This window comes from Nymphaea colorata, chromosome 9 (assembly GCF_008831285.2).
Source record: "Nymphaea colorata isolate Beijing-Zhang1983 chromosome 9, ASM883128v2, whole genome shotgun sequence".
NCBI lineage: Eukaryota > Viridiplantae > Streptophyta > Magnoliopsida > Nymphaeales > Nymphaeaceae > Nymphaea > Nymphaea colorata.
The window spans coordinates 12615158-12635695 of record NC_045146.1 but is presented as its reverse complement, the minus strand read 5'-3'; the positions used below and the strand labels follow the sequence as shown (position 1 = coordinate 12635695).

Sequence of the window (20538 nt, the reverse complement as noted above, 5' to 3'; positions counted from 1 at the left end):
CTTTTTAAGTTCAATCATAAGTTCAGCTCCGTGAACATGATGTGCACAGGGAAGAGGCAAGGCAGATACTTTCTTCGAAACGGTAGAAAACGGCCCTTTACCCTTAAATAAAACAAAATGTCTCCAACACTCAGTTAGTTAGATTCAGTGTATCATATTTTATATGCTAAACCGTTCTCCCAAACTGGATTATTTAGCTTGTTTTTCATTGTTTGGTAAATTGTGAAGTCGGCTAGATTGGTTTATGCAAAATCAGATTTAAGCTTCAGAGTCCCATGAACCGGACCCCATTTCAAGTTCTTCGTTATTTTGCAGATCGCTGATTTTCCTTTCTCTCTCTCTCTCTCTGTCGCACGCGCGCGCCAATGGAGAAGCAGCCAAGCGGACCAGAGGAGGCCGTAGCCTACAACAGCAGCGCGGTCAAGAAAGCGCGGCTACAATCGATTCTCTCCGCACTTCTGGACGATCCTATTCTCTCCGACGTCCCCAAGAAACCCACTCTCGCCGATGTCGATACCCTCATCAACCTGGAGATGGGGAGCGCCATGAAGATCTCCATCCTCAGAATGGATGGCTCCACCTTCGGTTAGTACGTCCTTTCTAGAGTGGGTTTCTCGCAAAAATAGCTTTTAATTTGATTTATCCAAAGCTCGAGGCGTTGATTGTAGACGACAATTGGGGCAGTCGAATTTTTTGGCATTTCCAAAGGAGTTCTTTTACAGGTTTTGGATTCTTTTTGCTTCGCCCTTAGGCAAAACGAAAGTGAAGAGGCGAGTGGATTTTAACTAGTTTTATGCTTCTTTGCTCTTATTTTTCTTCTTTTACGGTTTAAGCATGTCGTTTATTTCATTCTTAGCCCTCTGTGGGAAATGCCGTCGCGTATATATTAATCGACTGAACTGACTGGTGATCGTCATTGAAGAGGTTGCGGTGCTAAATTCCGCCACAGTTAAGGACTTGAAGCTAGCAATCGCAAAGAAAACAAATGAGATGCAGCAAGCTCAAATGGGCCATCGCCATATTTCATGGTAATATATTAAACTTTGGTTGCTCCTACTTTCCCGAACATCATTCAGGTTGCTTCTGCTTTCATGCTTGGTGGATTTTTGCAGTGAATTTATAACTTGCAGTTGTAAAATATGTCAGTGCGATCACCTGTCTGTAACTTCCCCCACTAACTGATAAAATATCCTGCAATTCTACACTTTAGATATTAACTAAGTCTACGTTTGCTTTGATATCCACTTATTTTTCGGGTTTGTCGTGTCCTCTCCGTTTCTCAGAATTCAATGCCTCTAGTTTTCCTTAAGAACGTCATATGCCATCGCAGCGATTCGTTGACCTTTCGGTATGCCACGGTCCGTACACTCAGGATGCTCTCAGGGCTACTTGTACTGCCGGTTCCGGACGTGGATACATTAAGGTGACGGGTGGCCTGATCTCGATTTCGTAGGTAGGGAGCTCTCGAAGGGCAGTCTCCCTGAAATTGGGGAAGAAGGAACTTGACGACAGCGTCACGTCACGATCAAAGCCCTACCCTTTGCGTTTCACGCTCTCTAAGCCTGTGGAGTCGGGAAGAAGCGTGGGGTGGGGGGCCGGTGTTGGTGGGGAGAGAGGAGGAGAAAGGCAAGATGCGACTTCCTTTTCCCTACTGGCTTATGTCTACGGAAGGGACGAAATAAAACGTTACGTTCCATATATTGCAATAAGAATCTAGCTTGTGGTTTGTAAAATTTTGCAATTTTTACCTTCTCTATCGTAGTTTATATTGATTAAAGATAGTCTGGCCTTTTTGATGATCACTTTTCTGTTTTTTCTGGTTTCTTCTGTTAAAACAACCGAAATGAATATGAATAGAACAGAAATAGCAAGGCGAGTCAGAGAACTATCGCTTCCTTTTTTACTTTACTTTTTTCGAGAGAACAATGCAGCTTGTGATAAAGAGGACAAGGAAGCCTTGTATAGGGTGGTAGAAGTTTGCTTTTCTAACTAGATATTTAAGGTCAATTTCATTTTGTATATGTTCTCTATAGTGGCTCCTTGATGACCTTATTAGGAGCCTATGTAGCTCAAGTGCACAAGCTTGGGCTTTCTTTTCATGTACTTACGTTTGGTTCGTAGATCATTTTTGTTTTTCAGTGCGCCGGAACTACTTAATGGTAGTATACTTCATTAAGACTAATACAGAAATCTACTGAAAATCCCCTGTTATGAATTTAATGGTTCTGCCGTCTTGCTTGTGCTGTAAGTGAAGCTTTGAATTCTCATCATGTGGGGTCCTGAAAATGGTACAGGAGGCATGTCTGGACAAATTTTTCTCTTTCTTACCGTAATGAGAAGCTTATCAATGATGGAAGCCTTCTTCAGGATTTTGGAATTCGAAATAATTCTCAGGTGACTCTTGTCTTCAACTTACTGATAATTGATAATGTTTTGTTTCACATTTGAATAACAATAGTAGTATGTGATTTCAAAATTTCGTTGAGAAAGGTTTTATTTATTTACTTTCTCTCTGTCTTTCTGCTTCCTGATGTTTGTCTTTGTATTGAGTTTATGAACTTATTTGTTGCCTGTTTGCCATAGAATGCATTGCTGATAGTTCTTGGTTTGAGATGTGATTGGTGTTTATAATACTGGTAATTGATTTAAACTAATTTTTCTCCAATTTGTGGGGCCTGTCTTCAACTTACTGATAATTGATAATGTTTTGTTTCACATTTGAATAACAATAGTAGTATGTGATTTCAAAATTTCGTTGAGAAAGGTTTTATTTATTTACTTTCTCTCTGTCTTTCTGCTTCCTGATGTTTGTCTTTGTATTGAGTTTATGAACTTATTTGTTGCCTGTTTGCCATAGAATTTTAAACTAATTTTTCTCCAATTTGTGGGTCCTGAAATATATGTCAGTCCTGCTTTTCTGGGTTGTGCGTCTGTCACATTTTCTTTTCCCTTCATTCTCTTGAATACTATCAGGTTCTGTATTTTTTATGTCGATTTTTCTTTTGCCAGTGCTTTGGAGAAAGTGTGACAAAATCGTTAGTTTGTAGCAGTCTTTTTATCTTTTGTCATGTATTTGCTGTTCAACACTGAATTTGGAGTTAAGGCTTCTACCAGCCTTGTGCCAATTATTTATTTCAACGTCCTTTTTTTGATATGGAACACTATGATTTCCTGTCCTGTTCCTTGTCACAAAACATAGTTTAGAATATATGCATGGCCAACATTTTCATGATAGATATCTTATGCTACAGGGTGAGTATATTCCAGTGATGAGGACTGTTAGAGTCTTGGTCACTTATTTAGAAGCTGCAAAATTTGATGAACTACATTATAAAATGCTATCTTCTGCAATGATCTGAATTTTCCATTGGATACACTTCAGGTGAATTTTGTTCCTTGTGTTGCATCAAAGCAATCTCAGAAGCACTCAAAGCGGCGAAAGCACAGGTTTTTCCATGGTCTAAATAAGAGGCTTTAGTTATGAACCGCAGTTCTAACTTGCTTGATAATTTGTCCCTTACATTTATTAAATGATGGGGCATTGGCGCACTTGCTTCTATACGGTGACACCCTTGGATGCCCTTTGTATATGCAATGAAGAAGACCAAGGGTCCGCATGCTATATCTTCTTAGTTAGCTCTGCTGATTGCTCATGAAAATGCCATGACAGAGAAATGCATTGGAGCGTGTTAATTTTGGCTTGTGGAAATGTTTACTTACCATAGTTAGCCCCTTTGTTCGAGTTAAAGCAGAATCAAATAGAACTTGCTTCGCTATCACATGGTTCTTTACAAATATGATGATCAATAAAGTTAGTATTTCATAACAAGGTAGAAGCTGAAGGCATCTTGAAGCTTCAGAAGAAGCTAACTTGCTGTGAATCTCACTTTGGAATCAGGAAGTCATATTATTTCTACCTTTTTAGGGGGAAAAAAGTTGCATATGGTTGAACGTTTTTGCAATTTTCTCGGGAAACTGCTCTAAATTTCGGCCTTCCAGAGGTAGTCTTCATGGTCCATTTAATTCAAAATATAAATAATACCATTATGGAGTCTGACATATTTCCATTATCACCAGAAAGAAGCACTTACCCACTCTCAGCAAGATAATAGCGTGTAGATATAGCTTACGGTATATGATATGCTTTCCTTGGCTACACATTAATGTACAAACTTGAACATTAATTGCATATCTTGGAAGGGAGCAAGAACCATCATAGTTACACGGATGCAAAAATTACACAGCTTCTCGATCATTATTGTGGGCAACTTTCATATCACATGAAGAGGGCTCAGCATCATGCCCGAATTATTTGAAAGAATGAAACCGAACATTTTCTGAGAGGATTTGCTTCTGAGAAAAGAAAAAGGTATCCCAGTCGTATCCTGCATAATGAATCTGGTGATTCGGTAATGCTTTCAAGGCTCAGCTCAGTCCGAGTCTGTTCAGATTCCGGCGGCCTTGTGTGATATGTCACGGTAAATTTTTTATCATCAGTCTACCTGGTTCAGGCAGTGCCCCAAAGTGCTTTATCATCTTCTTTACAACGTCGATGTATTTCAAAAATTCTTTCAGCAGACCTGCAGATGCCACTGCAACTCCAATCAAACGATGCAGCACACGCGTGCCCTGAGCGTGCCTTCCATTCACAATCTGCAAAAAGATGAGATTATAAATGTGTTCTTACAAGTATATAGATTATGAACGTACTTTGTATATTCTGATATAGTTATCACATGCTCTTGTACCTGGTGGTGTACCACAGCACAGAGTTCTGTCATCTATATGCTCAACATCCAGACCAATGAACCAAGCTCCAATGGAGACATCCTCGTTTGCATACTTGTGCAGCACTTTCCTGATAATACAGATTGTGTATCAGGTCGTTCAAGGTTCTTCATAAACAATTTGCGGAAGAGAAAGCAATTTAGAATGCCCTTACTGATTCTGCAAAATGTAGGACGCCAAATCTTTTGAGATGGCATACAGTTGACCTGTTGCATGACGGAAGTACCGGTTTCCTTCCTCACCAAATTTCCAGTATTCTGGTTCATGGTACCTCACTCCCCTGTAGAGTTCATAAGAAAAGTCCATTATCTCAGGTAAACCAGCAAAACACTTTCATATTTGAAGGAATGTTCCTTTGTGCTCCTTACTTTTGTGCAAGGACTGGACCGGACTTCATGCAACCTATGTATACTCTCTTCTTTTTCTGGTGCTTTGCAAGGGTTGCACCAAGAGCTCCTGCAATCCCCATGGCTTTGTCAGAGACAATATAGGCTTGAGATCTACGAGGAAGAAAATGTCATTGACTTTTTTACCTATGTTTACATGCACATCATCATCCACTTTAATGTAGAAGTCTGCGTCCCACATGGCAACGGCAGTAGCAAAATATATCTTTGTTTTAGCTGATAACTCGAGATAACCTTCAACATGGTCCTGTTTTGGCATGAACCATAAAATTCAATTGAGGCAAAGAATTTTCGAATTCTCAAAAATATTGGAACGAAAACGATAGTTGATCCACACCAGCCTCATAAAATCTCCATGCCTCCTATTCTCTGCTTCAATTGCTCTGTCTAGAATACCGCCTGGAGTAGCACTGAGGTGAAATAGAATGTTGGTTAGGAGAATTTGGATAAAAACACGTGGAGTTGAATTTCTAAATTCAAAATGTAAAAGGAAAGAATACTGAAAGGGGTTAGACTTTTTGAAGTAATGATGGAAGTCTTTTTTCATAAAGTTAGATGCATAGCAATGAGCTGTAAATGGATACCTGTGCCCAATAACAAAGCGGATTATAATTCCCTTCTCCTGCTCCAACCGTCTTCTTTTCTCACCTGTTCACGGGTTTTTAGTATTGTAAGTTAATTGGTCATCATTCTGTTGTTTATACAATTATTTCAGAAGAACAAAAGCAAAGAAAACCACCGCACCTTTTGGCATCCATGTTGCGCGCACAGAGTCTCTTCGCTTTCTACTACTAAAAGCAGTGTTGATGCCAACAACCATAAACACTTGCCGTTTAACTGAAGTGGTTTCAGAGACTGGGGCTCGTGATGCAGGGGAATCACTGAGCATGGATTCATGAGCAGCTCTTGCTGCTGCAAGCTCCACTTCAAGATTTGAGATTTTTTATCGAGCGTCCTGGTTGTATTAGATCAGCATCGTGTAGAATTTAAGATGCTTTGGAAGGGAATAAGATTTGACAGCTTCCAGTGAATGAAGAATGAATTCCACCAAGTATAAAAAGACAAATAAGATGCAAGTGAGATCAGCTTACTCCACTGTATACTGGTTGCGTGGCACCTCTCCGATGACGTGCACAGGTTCGTTGTTGACTCGATTCTGAATGGCGATGATTTAGGTTAACAAAAAGAACAAGACTGTGTGGGTGCAAGTTGCAACTTCATGTCCAGTCATAAATAGATCTCTCTCTCTCTCTCTCACAGACACACACACACATGTTTATTTCTACAAATGATATATGGCATGTAAAAGTAGCTATTTTTCAAATTTTGGGATTTTACAAAGCTGAATAAAAAATGCATTTGGCTTGGTTTGAAACCTGAAACTGGCTTTCTAAATCATTAAAGTTAGATAAAGAAATTAGGATGTTGGTAGCCGCAGGAGTTAAAATAAAAGTTTACGCCGTACATTTCTAAAACCATCAGAGAAATTTGGTAATATGTTCGCATCAGATGATGTAGGCGTCGATCTATGAAATTAAAGGGCAAAGGAAAGTTTCAGAAGGGATACAGAAAGTTTACAGGCGACGATCTATGATGTGTTGTGCAAAGATTACTCCGTGACCATAGAACGGAAAAATGGAAATCATACAGAAAAGTGCAAAAGTTTTAGCAGGATAGTACACGCATACTCAAATTTGAAAAATTGTCATTTAACCCGGCCTTTTGTGCCTTAACTCTAGTGCCAAACTGTAAACGCTAAAATATTCAAGAGAGAGAGAGATTCTGCTGAACAAAACAAAATATGGTAAATGAGAAACAGAGCCCGTCAAAAGGTATGGAGCGATGGAGATAAACTTACAGATTTTATATTGCATCCTTCAGAGATAAATTTTAACATTTCGTCCGTTTCTCCACCGACAGCTTCATCTTGGGAATGGGTTACATTTCCGAATCTGCATTTTATTCATCAAAAGAAATAATTCTTCAGAAATGATTCCCCTGAAACATTATTCAGACTCCACATGACAGTGAGAGTGAGCTAAAGAAGACGAGACTCTCTTAGTGGTGCCAAAACAAACACCAACCACTTCATTTAACATAACCAGTTCGGGATCTTATTGAATCTTGCACCATTTGGGGATCCAGAGATCAATTTTGTAAAACAATTACAAAACACAAAGCACTTCGATCAGAAGAGTAGTGCTGCAGCAAAGCAGCCCCCACCACCAGCAGCGCAAACGAAAAATTCCGTCCAAATTTAAAGGTAGTGTAATATATGATGGCAGTTTTAGTACTCAGCAATTTAATAACCCTGTGGATTTTAGTGATCAAATATTAGAGCACTGATAGAGATTTGGGTCGTAAAAGAAGTCACGCTTAGTCCTTGAAGAGGTCGCAGAACAGCTTCAAAGGCCTGAAAGCAACACGAGAAGTACAGAGTTCCTGTGCCTTAATAACTACAATTACAAATCAGGAAAATGTTGCCATTTAGAGGCTTCGCTGAACTATCTAGGGCAGAAGAGCCAACCAAGTTTCTGCAATTACACAAGATCTGCTGCATTTTGAATGTCAATCGCCTAAAGAGAGAACAACTTGATAAAACTAGAAAAGTCGTGGCCAGATAGTCCTTGTCATTTATCCAGTAAAAGCACGCACAGGGAACAAATATTTACCCTCTGGTACAGGTGACTTCTAAAAACTAATCCTCCGGTAGAGCTGACTTCCCACGGAGAATATCCCTACTCAGGACCATTTTTACCTGCAGTGACTTCTCTAAGACCAAATTTCGACAGTAAGACCTACAAAGGGAGAATAATAACGAGATATTTGCTCGGCGACAATTGTTTTTAGACTTTCCTTCCAAGAGAGAGGTTGGGCTTCTCAAGGCTGGCAGTAAGGTGAGAATTTGGCTCTTTGGGATCATCTCGGATAAAATGGTGCTGTTCATCATCTTTCCAGATGTTGGATGACTCCTAAGTCGATAAAGGCTCTACAAGGAAGAAGATGAGTTCAACGTAATTAACAATTCGAAGTAAGAGAAAAAAATGGATAGGCACCTTATTGGGCTAAACGACTAGAAATAGCAAAAAGGCATTGGACTGCTTTTAATGGCAGTTTTCCATGACAGACTGACAACAGAAGAATTGGATCAGAAGTCAAAAAGCCCCGTCTCCAGTAACAACCAGACATTCCCGCGCCGTGAAATTGGCAATCAGATCCTCTACATGCCATTCCTTCTTCATTTTCCTTTTCACGGAAGACACCAAAAGTTACCAACTACGGGTTTTTAGTCATCGAAGGCCAAGGATTGATTGCCAATTGATCAGCTACGATTAGAAGAAAGGAACTCCAATTTGACCAACTACAGGTGGAAATGTGGAAAAGAATAAACAGAATAACAAAGATGAAAGGAAATTCAGGCACACCTGTTAGTGAAGAGCAGTCCAATACAGAAGCTCCCAAGACAAAGAAGCACAGTGAGCCTCCTCGACAAATTCCTTCCAGATGCCTCCATTCCTCTGCTTTTCACCAACATCTCTCTCCCTCCCAACCTCTCGTTCTGCGCAATAAAAGAGCAGCAATCCGGCACGTTTTCTTCAGACAACAACAACCCCAATTTGGTCCTCTCTCTCTCTCTCTCTCTCTCTCTCTCTCTGTCTCTCTGAGTCGAGGTGAAAACACCAATCAGAGGTTGTCTTAAGCATAGACGGACCGAGATGGGCACAGATGCAGAGGCACCGACAGAGAATTATCTTTTCCTCACCACAGGTGCGGAGACAGGATCAAGTAAGAGGCGTGGTGGGGAGTGGGGAAAAGGGAAGAAAGCCAGCCATATGAGGGAGGCAGGGAGAGGGGCCAAAAGAGAGGTGGGGTGTTGTGGGGTGTCAGAAGGGTTCAGGGAGTGGAAGAAGGGAGAGAGATGGCCTTCTCTGCTCACGGAAGGAAGCTGCACTTCCGGACTTGAAGCATACGACAAAATGGGGGACGTTGGTGGTTGCAGTTGTTAACAACGGAGATGGAAAGGCACATGCTTTTGCTGTCTCCCTCTCTCCCTCTCAAGACTCCTACCATCTTACTTCAGATGGGAGAAAAGGAGAGGCCAACAGAGAGAGAGAGAGAGAGAGAGAGAGAATCAGATAGAGATTGCCGAACACACCAACGAGAATCGAAAGAGGTTCAGTTGATGCTTGTGAAAAAGGCTTGGTAGCTAAAGAAAAAGCGAAAGGGGAGGAGAGGAGATTAAAGGGGGAGAAAAAACGGTGGTGTGGGGAGCGCAGAGTTTCACGTGGAATGTGTCCTAATGGCGGAACTACTTCGAAGGCGACAGTAAATCAACTCCCATACTTAGCTTCCAGTTACCCATGGGAGCGGGCAACCATCATCCATCAAAAAAGGGGAGAAAGGGAGAAAAAAACTGCAGTTCTCTCTTTTAACTTCCATCTCTTTCGCATCAGATAAAAAAATGGATGAATCCAGATCTCTCTTTCTCTCTCTCTGATCAGATGGAGGAAGGAATTACGGCTCTCTCTCTCTCCCATCACATGGGCTGTTTGGCGGATCGAAGTGAGTAGTTAGTACAGTGACAGATCCTTCTTCATTTTATAAGGTGGATGACGTCCCACAGAGAGAAGAAGGCCATAAAAAAAGCAAAAGAAGAAGTACCAAATCTCTATATCATCGTCCAATCCATGATTAGTGAGCTAAAGATAGACAGATCAATGGTTGCACGACGCCGCTGGTAGAGATCACTTGATTGCGTATGGCTCACTCGCTGTGCTTCGAGCAAAGAGAAGGGCTGCCGCAGCGCTGCTACCGATCGGCGCCTTAATGTTCATTCCCGACACACTTCGTCATATCTCCAATTTTTAGAGTAATTTTTCCTCTGGAAGCTTTCTTTTCTAAGTGTTGAATATATGTATATATATATATATATTTATATGAGAAATGAATAGCCATAATTTATCTTTTTGTAAAATTAAAAAATCAATCATGCAGATCTGATTTTTCATGTTTAAATTTACCGAGATCAACACATAATAGTACTTTTCCAGGTATACAAGATAAATTTTTTAAGCTGAAGAACTAGTATAGTTGATCATTAAATGATCTAACTACACGTCACAAAAATATGATTTCTTTTTAATGTTAACTTTTTTGAAACCCAATCTAACAATCACACGGTTACTTTTGTTAAGTGTGGCTTCCGGATTGTCTATCAAATTCGGACATTCGCAAGGTTACCTATAAATAATGTTTTGAACTCATGAAGGTAAAAAAGCATATTTCATGTTTTCTTCTTCGCTTTTGGATTAGAAGACCATATTTATGCATGTTATCAACTTATCATGCAAAAAAATAAACATAAAAACTGGGCTGTCAAGAGATGCATGTGTTTATGCAACATCTATTATTTTCCTTTTTATTTCCACATATATATATATATATATATATAATGAAATTAAAGTAAATAAAAAAAAAAGAAAAAGAAAATAGTGTTTGATTTCAGCGGGTCCCACCTAAGAGAAGGCGCCAAACAAGAGTACCTGATTCTTGTCAGTCTCCGAGTGGCCAATAGTTCCGGACTTCGCCGCTTGTCCTCGTCCAGTGGAAGGTGAAAACGCCACATGGTGAAAGTAAGTAGGCGAGTTAGACACTTTCAACTGAAAAAGTTATATGTAAATAAAAAAAAATTAATATAAATAAAAAAAATTTTAAAAAATTATTTCCGCTCTTGTTAAAATTTTAAAACTATAGTTTTCCTACGCACATGCGCTCAAATGATAGGATTTATTATCCGTTTATTTGATAGCCTTGAATGCGGTTAATTGCAGGAAGCAACAAATGTCTCCAAACTTAGAAAATTAAAAATCGGAATAGGACTTAGAAATTCGGCAATAACCAATTGACGGTGCTGTCATTTTGATATTATTTTTCGATGGTTAACAAATTTTCGTATAATAGAAAAAAATTCGGCCAGTTTCTTCTTGGAAGTCAAGTCAGCCATCAAGCCAGCGAAAATCCTAAAAGAAAAAAAATACTTAGCCTTTTGGAAACAAGTTTTTTCTTTTAATCTATAAATACAATTAATTTGCTAAATATATTTTTAAGAATGACCAAGTCAAATTTCTTTTAAAATTTAGGCTCTTTCTATACTTTTAAATTGGTCTTGTGGTCTTTTGAAAATTTTAAAGACCTTTTTTCTTTATGGAGGCCACAAGTTGATGTTCCTTAGGGTGGATGGATTTAGTCGGTCTGCATGGGCCTTAGCTTCACTTCAAATTTTTTTTAAAAATTTACATGTAAATTTTAAAAATATTTATTTTATTTTATATAAAAATTTTAAAAATAATATTTCAACTCGTATCAAAATTTAAAAACTCACTCTTATGAAAATTTGTGACTCCGCCAAGGCCAAAGACATTATTGTTAATAATTCTTACGATTTTTTTTTTTTGAAAATGAGTAATTGTAGGACACTCATTTTTACATTTTCTTTATGACTTTGAACGAGTCATACGGTTATTTGGTTCATTGATTATGGGAAAAGCTGTACATCGGTAAGATCTCCACAATAAATGTGCGGACATTTTGATAACATCCTTTAACTAACTCCATCAATTTTTAGAAACCAACGACGAAGGGACTCTCTCTCTCTCTCCTCTCTCTCCAAAATAATGGCGGACGTAACTAAAGATAGAACCAACTATTGAAACTTGACATCCACTCTGTGTTCAGCTTCTCCTTTTCCCCGCCATCTGTTTCGTTACACACTTTTTGCGAACCGTAAGTATCAAATGTCGCAAATCTTGTAAAAATTGGCTTCTTAGCTTACACCATTTAACTTTATGGAACTATTATATATATATATATAAGTTTATGTTGTTTTGCAATATCTTTTTTATGGATGGCATTGCTTAACAATTTTCTGAGAGAATACAAGTAGAATTATTACAACTTGTATGTAGAAACAGTTATCTAAAGTTGGTCTTTCTCGTTTACTATGTTAAAATCTTAAGAATATGGCTTTATATATACATAATCTCAATCTGGTTCTTGGGGAGATTTGCCTGAGCAGTAAGAGAGAGAGGAAAAAGAAGAGGATCGCTTTAGATAAAAATGCATTGAAATGGGTTGCTTCTTTATTGCTCCACCAGCATAAATAATTTGATGAATAGGAAGCCCACCTTCTTTTTCTTTTCCCTTCTTCTTAAATTCTTCTTTTGGGTAAAGAAGAGTTCCAGTGGCATATATCACAGGAAGTTCATAAATGCCTTTAAAAGAGACAGTGACGCGACCAAGCTTTTTCCACAGAAATAACAAGTAAAAGCAGATGGTTGGGATGCATAATTGGTTGCAGGATGTAACTTACTCGGTCTACCATCAAGATGAACAAGTTACACCAACCAAAGTGAAGAGGACACAGATGATGCATGTGTCAGACTATTATGTGCCACCAATATTACAAACTACTGCAGATGCATCTATCTCTCTATATAATCTCCTGACCCACTGTCAGATTTCAACTTATTCTCGATATCAGATTTCAACTTATTCTCGATAGCTTCGGTTTTAATATCAAAAAGGTTAGAAACCAAGACAATCAATTACTTAAACAATCTTTTTAACAAGTCTCTCAAGACTTCTTATAACATTAGATACACAACTTAATATTTAGAGACTTAGTCTCTATAGCAATCACATACTAACCATTTTTTTAATGATCAATTTTTTAATTTTAATCATCTGACATCCATCCAACAAGCTTGAATCGTCAATATATATATATACATATACTGAATTGGTTTATCTTTTTTCTCATAAAAATCAATTAAAAAAGGTGCACTTGGTCACCCCTTTGAGTAGTAAACCATAAATGGTAGGTCAAGTTTTGGCCCACCAAGATGGGCATGTGACCCCAGACTTTATGTACGTGGTCTTCAACTTGCGGAGTCTTCAAGGCAATAATAAAGGTTCTACATAGAGGACTCTGTCAAAGATCGGATATCCATAACATCAGATCCAAAGAGAAATTAATGAGAGGTAAGGATGAAACTGAGCCCGATACAAGTAATATTCCCCACTAGCTACTTTTCAGAATTTTCAAACATTTAAGAAGGCGTTGGCTGATCTGGATCTGGACCCGGTAACAGCTTAGTGGTGGTCTATCATCCGATAGGGACATAAAAGCAAAGTGGGTTCTCTGATTGATGTCCCACTTCGCAGCTGGATGTGTTGGGTGTTGTCCAGGTCTTCCGTGAGATGCTTGTTACTTCTCAAATATATTGAATTATGTGGCTGTATTTCTAGAGCTTCACAATGAATTGAGCCAACTCAAGCTTGACTCTCGACTCATTTATAAATGAGTTGAGTTCGAACTTACAAAGATACTAGAAACGACGAGTTTTAAGAACTTGACTCGTTTATACTCTACTCGACTCGCAAACTGGAATTCTATATAATATTGTCAAAACTGGTTCACCGAATCACTGGTTTTAACTTTTAAAGTAAAAACAAGTTTTCACAAGTTACATGAGTTAACGCTTATACGGGTTAATGCTTACAAGAGTTAACGCTAAACAAGTTAACGCATAAATGAGTGAAATGGGTTAAATGAGTCGAGTTCGAGCTCAAACTTGCTATAAGGAGCTCCACTCGAGTTTTTTGAGCCGAGTCGAGCTGCTCTAGATCGGGCTCGACTCGACTCATGTGCAGCCCTATGACAGTATTTCCAAGTTCATATACATATGCAAAGAGACATGATATTTCTATTGCTTATACTGAAAATGGTGCAAATTTCAGAGCTCAAATATTTGGAGCTAAGACGTCTACTTTGAAGGATAATGGAGGTCGAAAATTTCAATGATCTCTTGACTTAAAACTGCCATTGACATGACCTCCACATACCTACTCATCTTGCGTATACGCAGACAGAGGCACGCACTCGCACGCACGAAAGGAAGTTGAGTAGCTTTTGTAAATGGTTGGCCAAAAGAAAGAGTTCTTTGAAAGAGCAAAACTTGCGTGGCTAGATTCTTGAAGATCAAGGTCTTTAGCAAAGGTATTATTCCTTTTCTTTAACTACTTAAAGGCACCGTGACTACCCCACCACCAACCATATTCGGGGTGAAAATGCTCTGGATCTAAGACAGCTAAATACACTGAAATCCGGGTGGAATCACAGCACAATCAGAAATGATAAAACTCTCAAATCAGATGAGACCCATTTGCTGGCAAAGGGAAAAGCTCGAGGCTTCGTCTACCAGATGGATAGGGATGTGAAATGTGTTGGAATCTGATAGGATGCAGCTATTACCTGATTTTCTTGATAGATTTCTGTTTTTTTTTTTAATTGTTGTTTACTTAGGAGAAATCACCTTCAGTGTTAAACCCCCAAGGTCATAATGCTTTTCGGATTTTAACTTGTGTAGAAGCCTGGGTGGACCTATAGTACGTCCTTCAACTTGGGTATAGCACTTGTTACTGTCTGCAGCGCAAAGAAATAACACATCGAAGCATGACAACGATTAAAAGATTCGAACCTCGTACCCCTTGAATACGAACCGCCTTGCTGATTTCTGGTTTTAGATTAACAAAATGGAATCTACTCTATAGGTTGTGCAATTGGAAGATTGAATTCAAACTTTTACTGCTAGTTGGATTTTGGCATCAACTGGGACTGGATAACCATTAAATTCAGATATATGACCATATATGAATTTGAGTTTGATTGTTCAACTGTCTTATTAATTCAAGTAATTAGAGATGTTGACATCCCTATTAGATCTTACACCTGACTTCAAGTTCGGAGAAAGCAAAGTCTGTGGGATTTAAACTGATGACATCTTGTTGACTTGGTAACGTTCTCAAATGCTTAAGTTTTATTACAAGTAGAGCTTGGTAACAATATGACAGTAATTTCCTTTTTCTCAATTGACAAGCTTGGGTTGAACAAGATCTAGCCAGATTTAAGCCAAGAGATGCAGCCCAGATAGTTCACTTTCTTCAAGTTGCAGGTAAGTACTCCAACCCTGTTGCCAGCCAGATAGATGGAACTCTTGTTTGCTATTAGGTGGCTGCTTCACGGACGTGATATCAACATATCTAGCATGTGGACCATATCAAGACAGAAGAGACACATTTGGGCATCAGGGTATGAATTTCTCGTTTATGTGACACTGCAGTAAGTTGAAACGGAACATGTCTCTATTAGGCGAGAAGGTCATCTCCCGTGGTTCTACTGCCACGGCGTTTTCCTTCCTGTTGTCAGTACAGACAGGCCTACTCTAAGCAAGCATAAACAGACAGAAAAGAAAAAAAAAAAAGGAAAAAGAAGAAAGGAGAAAACCCGACGCTTTCCATCTAATTGGTACTCATGATCTATACCATTGTACCTTAAAAATCTCCATCACCTGTACTTTTTGTCCCTTACTGTTTGATCTAAGATTTGAACCCTAGGTTGAAGCAGAAAAGAGCATGTGGCACTAGGATATCATGGTCTGATGTGATTTCTCTTTTTCTTATTTCATGTTAAAGATGATTACCTCTTTGGGTATTTTCCGTTAGGCCCCTTGATGATTTCCACATCAGTCCTTTACTACTTTGTACAAACACTAGATCTGTGAAATGTTTCCTGTTTTCTTTACAGAAGCCCTTGTGTTGGGTGAAATGTCAACCAAGCTTGAAGGTGGGATGTCATTCGTCTTTCAAGTAATAATTTACTCCATTAGTTGACAATCTAGGCAGCATATCAGAATATATAGCCTTTTGGGGAATTATTTCGTTTTTGAAAATCTAGCTCTATAGATGGATAAAAAAGCTGTTCTATACACTTGAATAGGGGGTTCCACTTACGGCTTCAAATTGAAGAAGGTCAAGTGTTCAACGCCCCAGGTGCACCTTTATTGGCATGGTCTGTTAGCACCTATCTATCCCCAGTTTACTTGTCCAACAAAACAAATAACCTTATGCATTGTTGTGCTAACCTTATCACTGAGCATTGATCCGAAATCAACTGGGAGTTCAGCTTTCAGGAGGCAGTTCCATAAAGTGGCCTTGCTCCTAGCCGTCGGACTAGGTGGATGGATACCTTTAGGCTTTAAGTTTAAGAAGACCAACAATAGGATACTAGGGAATGTGTCTTCGATGAATCAGATAAAACTGCTCCAACTCAGGTTGCCAATCAAAAGAAGAAAAGAGCTGGGCCTCTTGTTATTACCTTCTAAGTTCTAAGAGTGTTTTTGAACTTTGTTGCCCATTCAAAGCAAAGCATCATTCAGCTCTCTCAGCCACATTTAAGACATAAAGTTACCATTTCAATCAATTCGATGCAGAAAATTACCGACAAGAAGAAACCTGAACTTTTTCTAATCCAAATTTGCTCTATTTCTTATTTGTACAAGCCATTTAGTTTCCGTGTTCTTCACTTCTAACGAGTTTACATCATCCCGAAAAGCCATCAGCTACAAAAAGATATTGTGGTTGCCGGACTGAAAACACATGATATCACAGAGGATAAACACCTTTGTGGTACATCATATCCATTTCTCATTTTGCAGTCCTCGCACGACGAATGCCGAAGATCTTCTGAATTCAAAAAAGGATGAGGGCTTCCAGTTTGCGCACGAGTAGGATCACCAACAATAATTATGGGTGTAAGATGCTTGTGAATGAAAAAAAGGGAAAATTACAATTCACCACATCTCCTGAAAGCTGCCATCATCTCCATGAACAGTATAACCCGTGATACATAGCTGAATTACAGCTTGCCGTACTAATTATATGTGACATGGGCACTGAATCTACTAATGTTTCACCAATGGACGTGGTCTCTGATTTAGAACTGGAATTGCCTAAGGGGCTTGAAACAGAGAGACGTCATCTCAAAGGAGGACAGTATGAACGAACAAGGTACTCATTTAAAGGATGTGCACATCCTCTTGGCATATGCTTCTCAATAACTTTCCATTGACTTCATGTCGTATTGCAACTCACTGCCTCTCATTCTATATTACCGTGTACTAGCCAGTTATTCTTATGCTATCGTCCGAACAGATTCTTACTTGCACACCCCATATAACTGAAAATATGGTTTCCATACTCAAGTTAACCGTCAAGTTTTTGACTAAGGCATTTCAATTTAAGCTATTCACTGTAACCAAGCGACTGAAGCATTAGAGTTGATCACTCGAAAAAGGTTGCTCATAGAGTTACTGTTAGTTCAATAACCAACGTCTGATATAGCCATCTGTACGTGCTGCATTAATGATTTACAACAACCGCAAACGACACATGACCGGCTAGTTTTAACTCTTGAGAGATCCCATGTAGCAGAGAATATATTTCCAGGGTTAGCTCGTGTGTATCATCCCCCACCAAGAAAGTATTAACACTACCATTTACCTCTATCATGCTGTAACCTGCAACTTTGTTAGCCTTACTATCGACCATCATATCTCTCATTTTTGTTACCTGCTTCCAGTTCCCTAATTTAGCATACATATTTGACAAAAGAACATAGTATGCACCATCCGTAACCTCTCTACCTGTTTGCACTTGGTATGCTATTCGTTCTGCTAGCTCAAAATCTCCATGAATTGCACAAGAACTAAGAATGGTGTACCAGATGGCAGCATTTGGTTCATATGGCATAGACCTTATAACTTTTAGGGCCTCCAGTAGCAGCCCGGATCTGCCCAACAGATCAACTATGCAACAGTAATGCTGAATTCCTGGTTTGATTCCATAAACATCAACCATGAGATTGAAGAAGCGAAGTCCTTCACCTACCAAGCCTGAATGGCTGCAAGCATGGAGGAGACTGGTGAAGGTTACTGCGTCTGGCTTAACGTCGGAATAAACCATGCGATCAAACACAGCAATGGCCTCGCTACCACGACCTTGCAATGCGAGACCTCCAATAGCAGCAGTCCAAGCGGGAACGTCCTTCACGACCATGCTGCGAAATACAAGTAGCGCACTACAGATATCCCCACATTTCATATACATATGAATAAGGCTTGTGCCCAAATCAACGTTCGCCATCCACATATACTTCCTCTGAACGTAAGCATGAAGGCATTTCCCATACCTTCTCGCCCCAGTGGCAGCACAAGCCATGAGTACATTTACCAACGTAGCCTCGTTTGGCTCCACTCTCGAAACCAGCATCTTGTTGAACAGCACCAAACCTTGCACCTCACATTTACATTTAACGTGGCACGAAGTCATGGCATTCCAAGTTACAGTACTTCTCTCAGGCATTTCATCGAACAACCGACGGGCAGCGGACAACCACTCAGAACCACCCTCATCCGAAGCTGCAAAAGAAGAGTACATATGCAGCAAAGAGGTCTTGACAAACAAGTCCTGTTCTAACCCATGCTTAACGAGAAGAGCATGAAGAGATCTACCTTGGGCAGAGAAGGCAGCAGCTGAGCAGGCCCTTAACACAAAAGGAAAGGTGTACTTATCAGGGTAAACGCCGCTAAGAAGCATCCTGATGAAGAGAAAGAAGCATTCCTGATGGTGGAGAGGATGGACAGAGTAGGCTCTGATGATGGTGTTCCACGAAAAGGCATTGGGTGTCTCCGTGTGTTCGAAGAGAAGGCGGGCGTAGCGGAGGTCGGAGGAGGGCGAGAGAGAACAGAGGGAGGAGAGGGCACGGGCGAGAGTGAAGGGGTCGCCGGAGAGGCCATAGGTGAACACCTGCGCCAGTACTTGGTTGAAGGCGTCGAGGCACGAGCAAGATTGCAGAAGAGAGAAAAGGTGGGGAGGCCTGGAGAGAAGATGACCTGAACCGAAGGCGGTAGTTGGCACACCGGAGACTGTCGACAAGCAGCGCAGAAGCCGCGACGGCCACGCCGACCGCCGGACCGTCGGCTGCATCGCACATCGCCATCACATCAGCCAAAAAGCCGGGATGATCGCGGCGAGGGCGGGAAAAACCTCCGGTGTTCCAAAAGTCCTCGAAATTCGATGGAGAAAATTTCATTGAAGTCCTTGCCTTTTGACCATAACTCGAATATATAACTTAAATTTCAGATTATTAATATAGTTCGCTTTGCAGACGGTAGCAACCGAAAAATGGCCTAAGCTTAACCTGGAGAACTGTGTTTTCTAGCTGTTATTCTTATTTACTCTTTCCAACCTTTTATCTAATAAGAAAAATCATTGAATCTTTGATTTCTTTAATCAATCGCTAGAAATTTAATTGATGGGAAACTGCAATATATAATATGTTTAAAATCATCTAAGATGGTTCTCATTGGATGGAAAACAACAATGTATAATTGATGAAAGCATAAAAAATATCTAGATATTTGTCCTGGTATTCATGGACACCCAAGAGAAAGCTGCATTTGAATTCACAAGCACCCGTCAGCCTAAAAAGTAGATGCACAAGCCACCACAATATATTACAAGCACTTGGTAATATCTTCATGTATCAAAACGTGGCGCATGCGAGTGAAGGGAAGGGTACCCATCAATGGCTATGTCTGGTAGGTTTCCATTTGGCAGAGTTCTTTGATGTCTCTCTCCTGCCATTCGAAAAAAGCGAGCTCATTGAAAGATTACCTCTCTATGTCTTCCATCTCTTGATATCTTGACAACTTAGTGCTGTTCACAAGTAGTCGTCACAGAAGACTGGAGCTGTTTCCTACCGGCAGAGGTCAAAGAGAGCAAGTGGTTGGTTGTTCTACATCCATAAGAGGGTTTAGAACCTGATTTTTTCGATATCTCAGTCTTGCTAAGTATGCATCCACTGAAACCACTAAAACGATTTCAAATTGATGAAAAACATGAAGTGAGATTCCTTTCTGCCTTCTGCTTGTAGCTACTGAAAATATCCAGGAATGTTTACAAAACTATGATCTGCATTCCTAAAATTTTTCTGCGGTTAAGAACCAACTAGTCGATTGCTCACCCATTACCTTTTCCACTTGACTCTTCAATCCAAATCTAAGCAGCTTTGATCAATCAAGTCAGCAATTTTAGGATCATTGTGCATTAGACTTGAACCATATCCAATCATTTTTCATTTTAGAGAAAATTTGAGAGAAAGACATGCAGACTTATCCTGGTTCTGAACATCGTAAAATCAAATAATGCAATTTAGACCAACTTTGCAGGAGCAGATCACATATGATCATGCTGCTCTTTTGGACCCCCGAGTCCCGACAGGTGGATGCTAAGCGGCTGGACATGTTCAACCAAGGACTCAAGGGGTTGGCAACAAGGAGGAGCTGGGTCATGGCCAGCAGGCGGCTTGTTATCAGTTCAAACTTGATTCTAAGCTCTTGTGATACATGAAGGCCTTTGAGTTGAACGAGCCTTCACGTTGAAG

The 20538-nt window shown here is 39.8% G+C and overlaps 2 protein-coding genes and 1 pseudogene across 3 annotated transcripts; 1 reads left to right on the top strand and 2 right to left on the bottom strand.

Moving 5' to 3' along the window:
* The first annotated feature begins 65 nt into the window (after positions 1 to 65).
* LOC116260235 (U11/U12 small nuclear ribonucleoprotein 25 kDa protein) lies at positions 66 to 3728 on the top strand. Of its 2 annotated transcripts, XM_050079558.1 has the most exons (5): positions 66 to 82; positions 316 to 585; positions 923 to 1028; positions 2295 to 2394; positions 3383 to 3728. In XM_050079558.1, the coding sequence occupies exons 2-5, from the start codon at positions 366 to 368 to the stop codon at positions 3476 to 3478; spliced, it is 522 nt and encodes a 173-aa protein (XP_049935515.1). In that variant the 5' UTR covers positions 66 to 82; positions 316 to 365; the 3' UTR covers positions 3479 to 3728. The 2 variants fall into 2 exon arrangements, with proteins under 2 accessions (XP_049935515.1, XP_031494265.1); XM_031638405.2 differs by lacking the exon at positions 66 to 82 and having other exon boundaries at positions 273 to 585.
* A 438-nt stretch (positions 3729 to 4166) lies between these two features.
* LOC116260587 (probable beta-1,3-galactosyltransferase 2) lies at positions 4167 to 8709 on the bottom strand (annotated as a pseudogene).
* A 7819-nt stretch (positions 8710 to 16528) lies between these two features.
* LOC116260585 (pentatricopeptide repeat-containing protein At2g02980, chloroplastic-like) lies at positions 16529 to 19153 on the bottom strand. Its single transcript, XM_050079557.1, has 2 exons — positions 18605 to 19153; positions 16529 to 18511 (listed from the first exon to the last, which is right to left on the bottom strand). The coding sequence occupies exons 1-2, from the start codon at positions 19077 to 19079 to the stop codon at positions 17454 to 17456; spliced, it is 1533 nt and encodes a 510-aa protein (XP_049935514.1). The 5' UTR covers positions 19080 to 19153; the 3' UTR covers positions 16529 to 17453.
* Positions 19154 to 20538: the final 1385 nt, after the last annotated feature.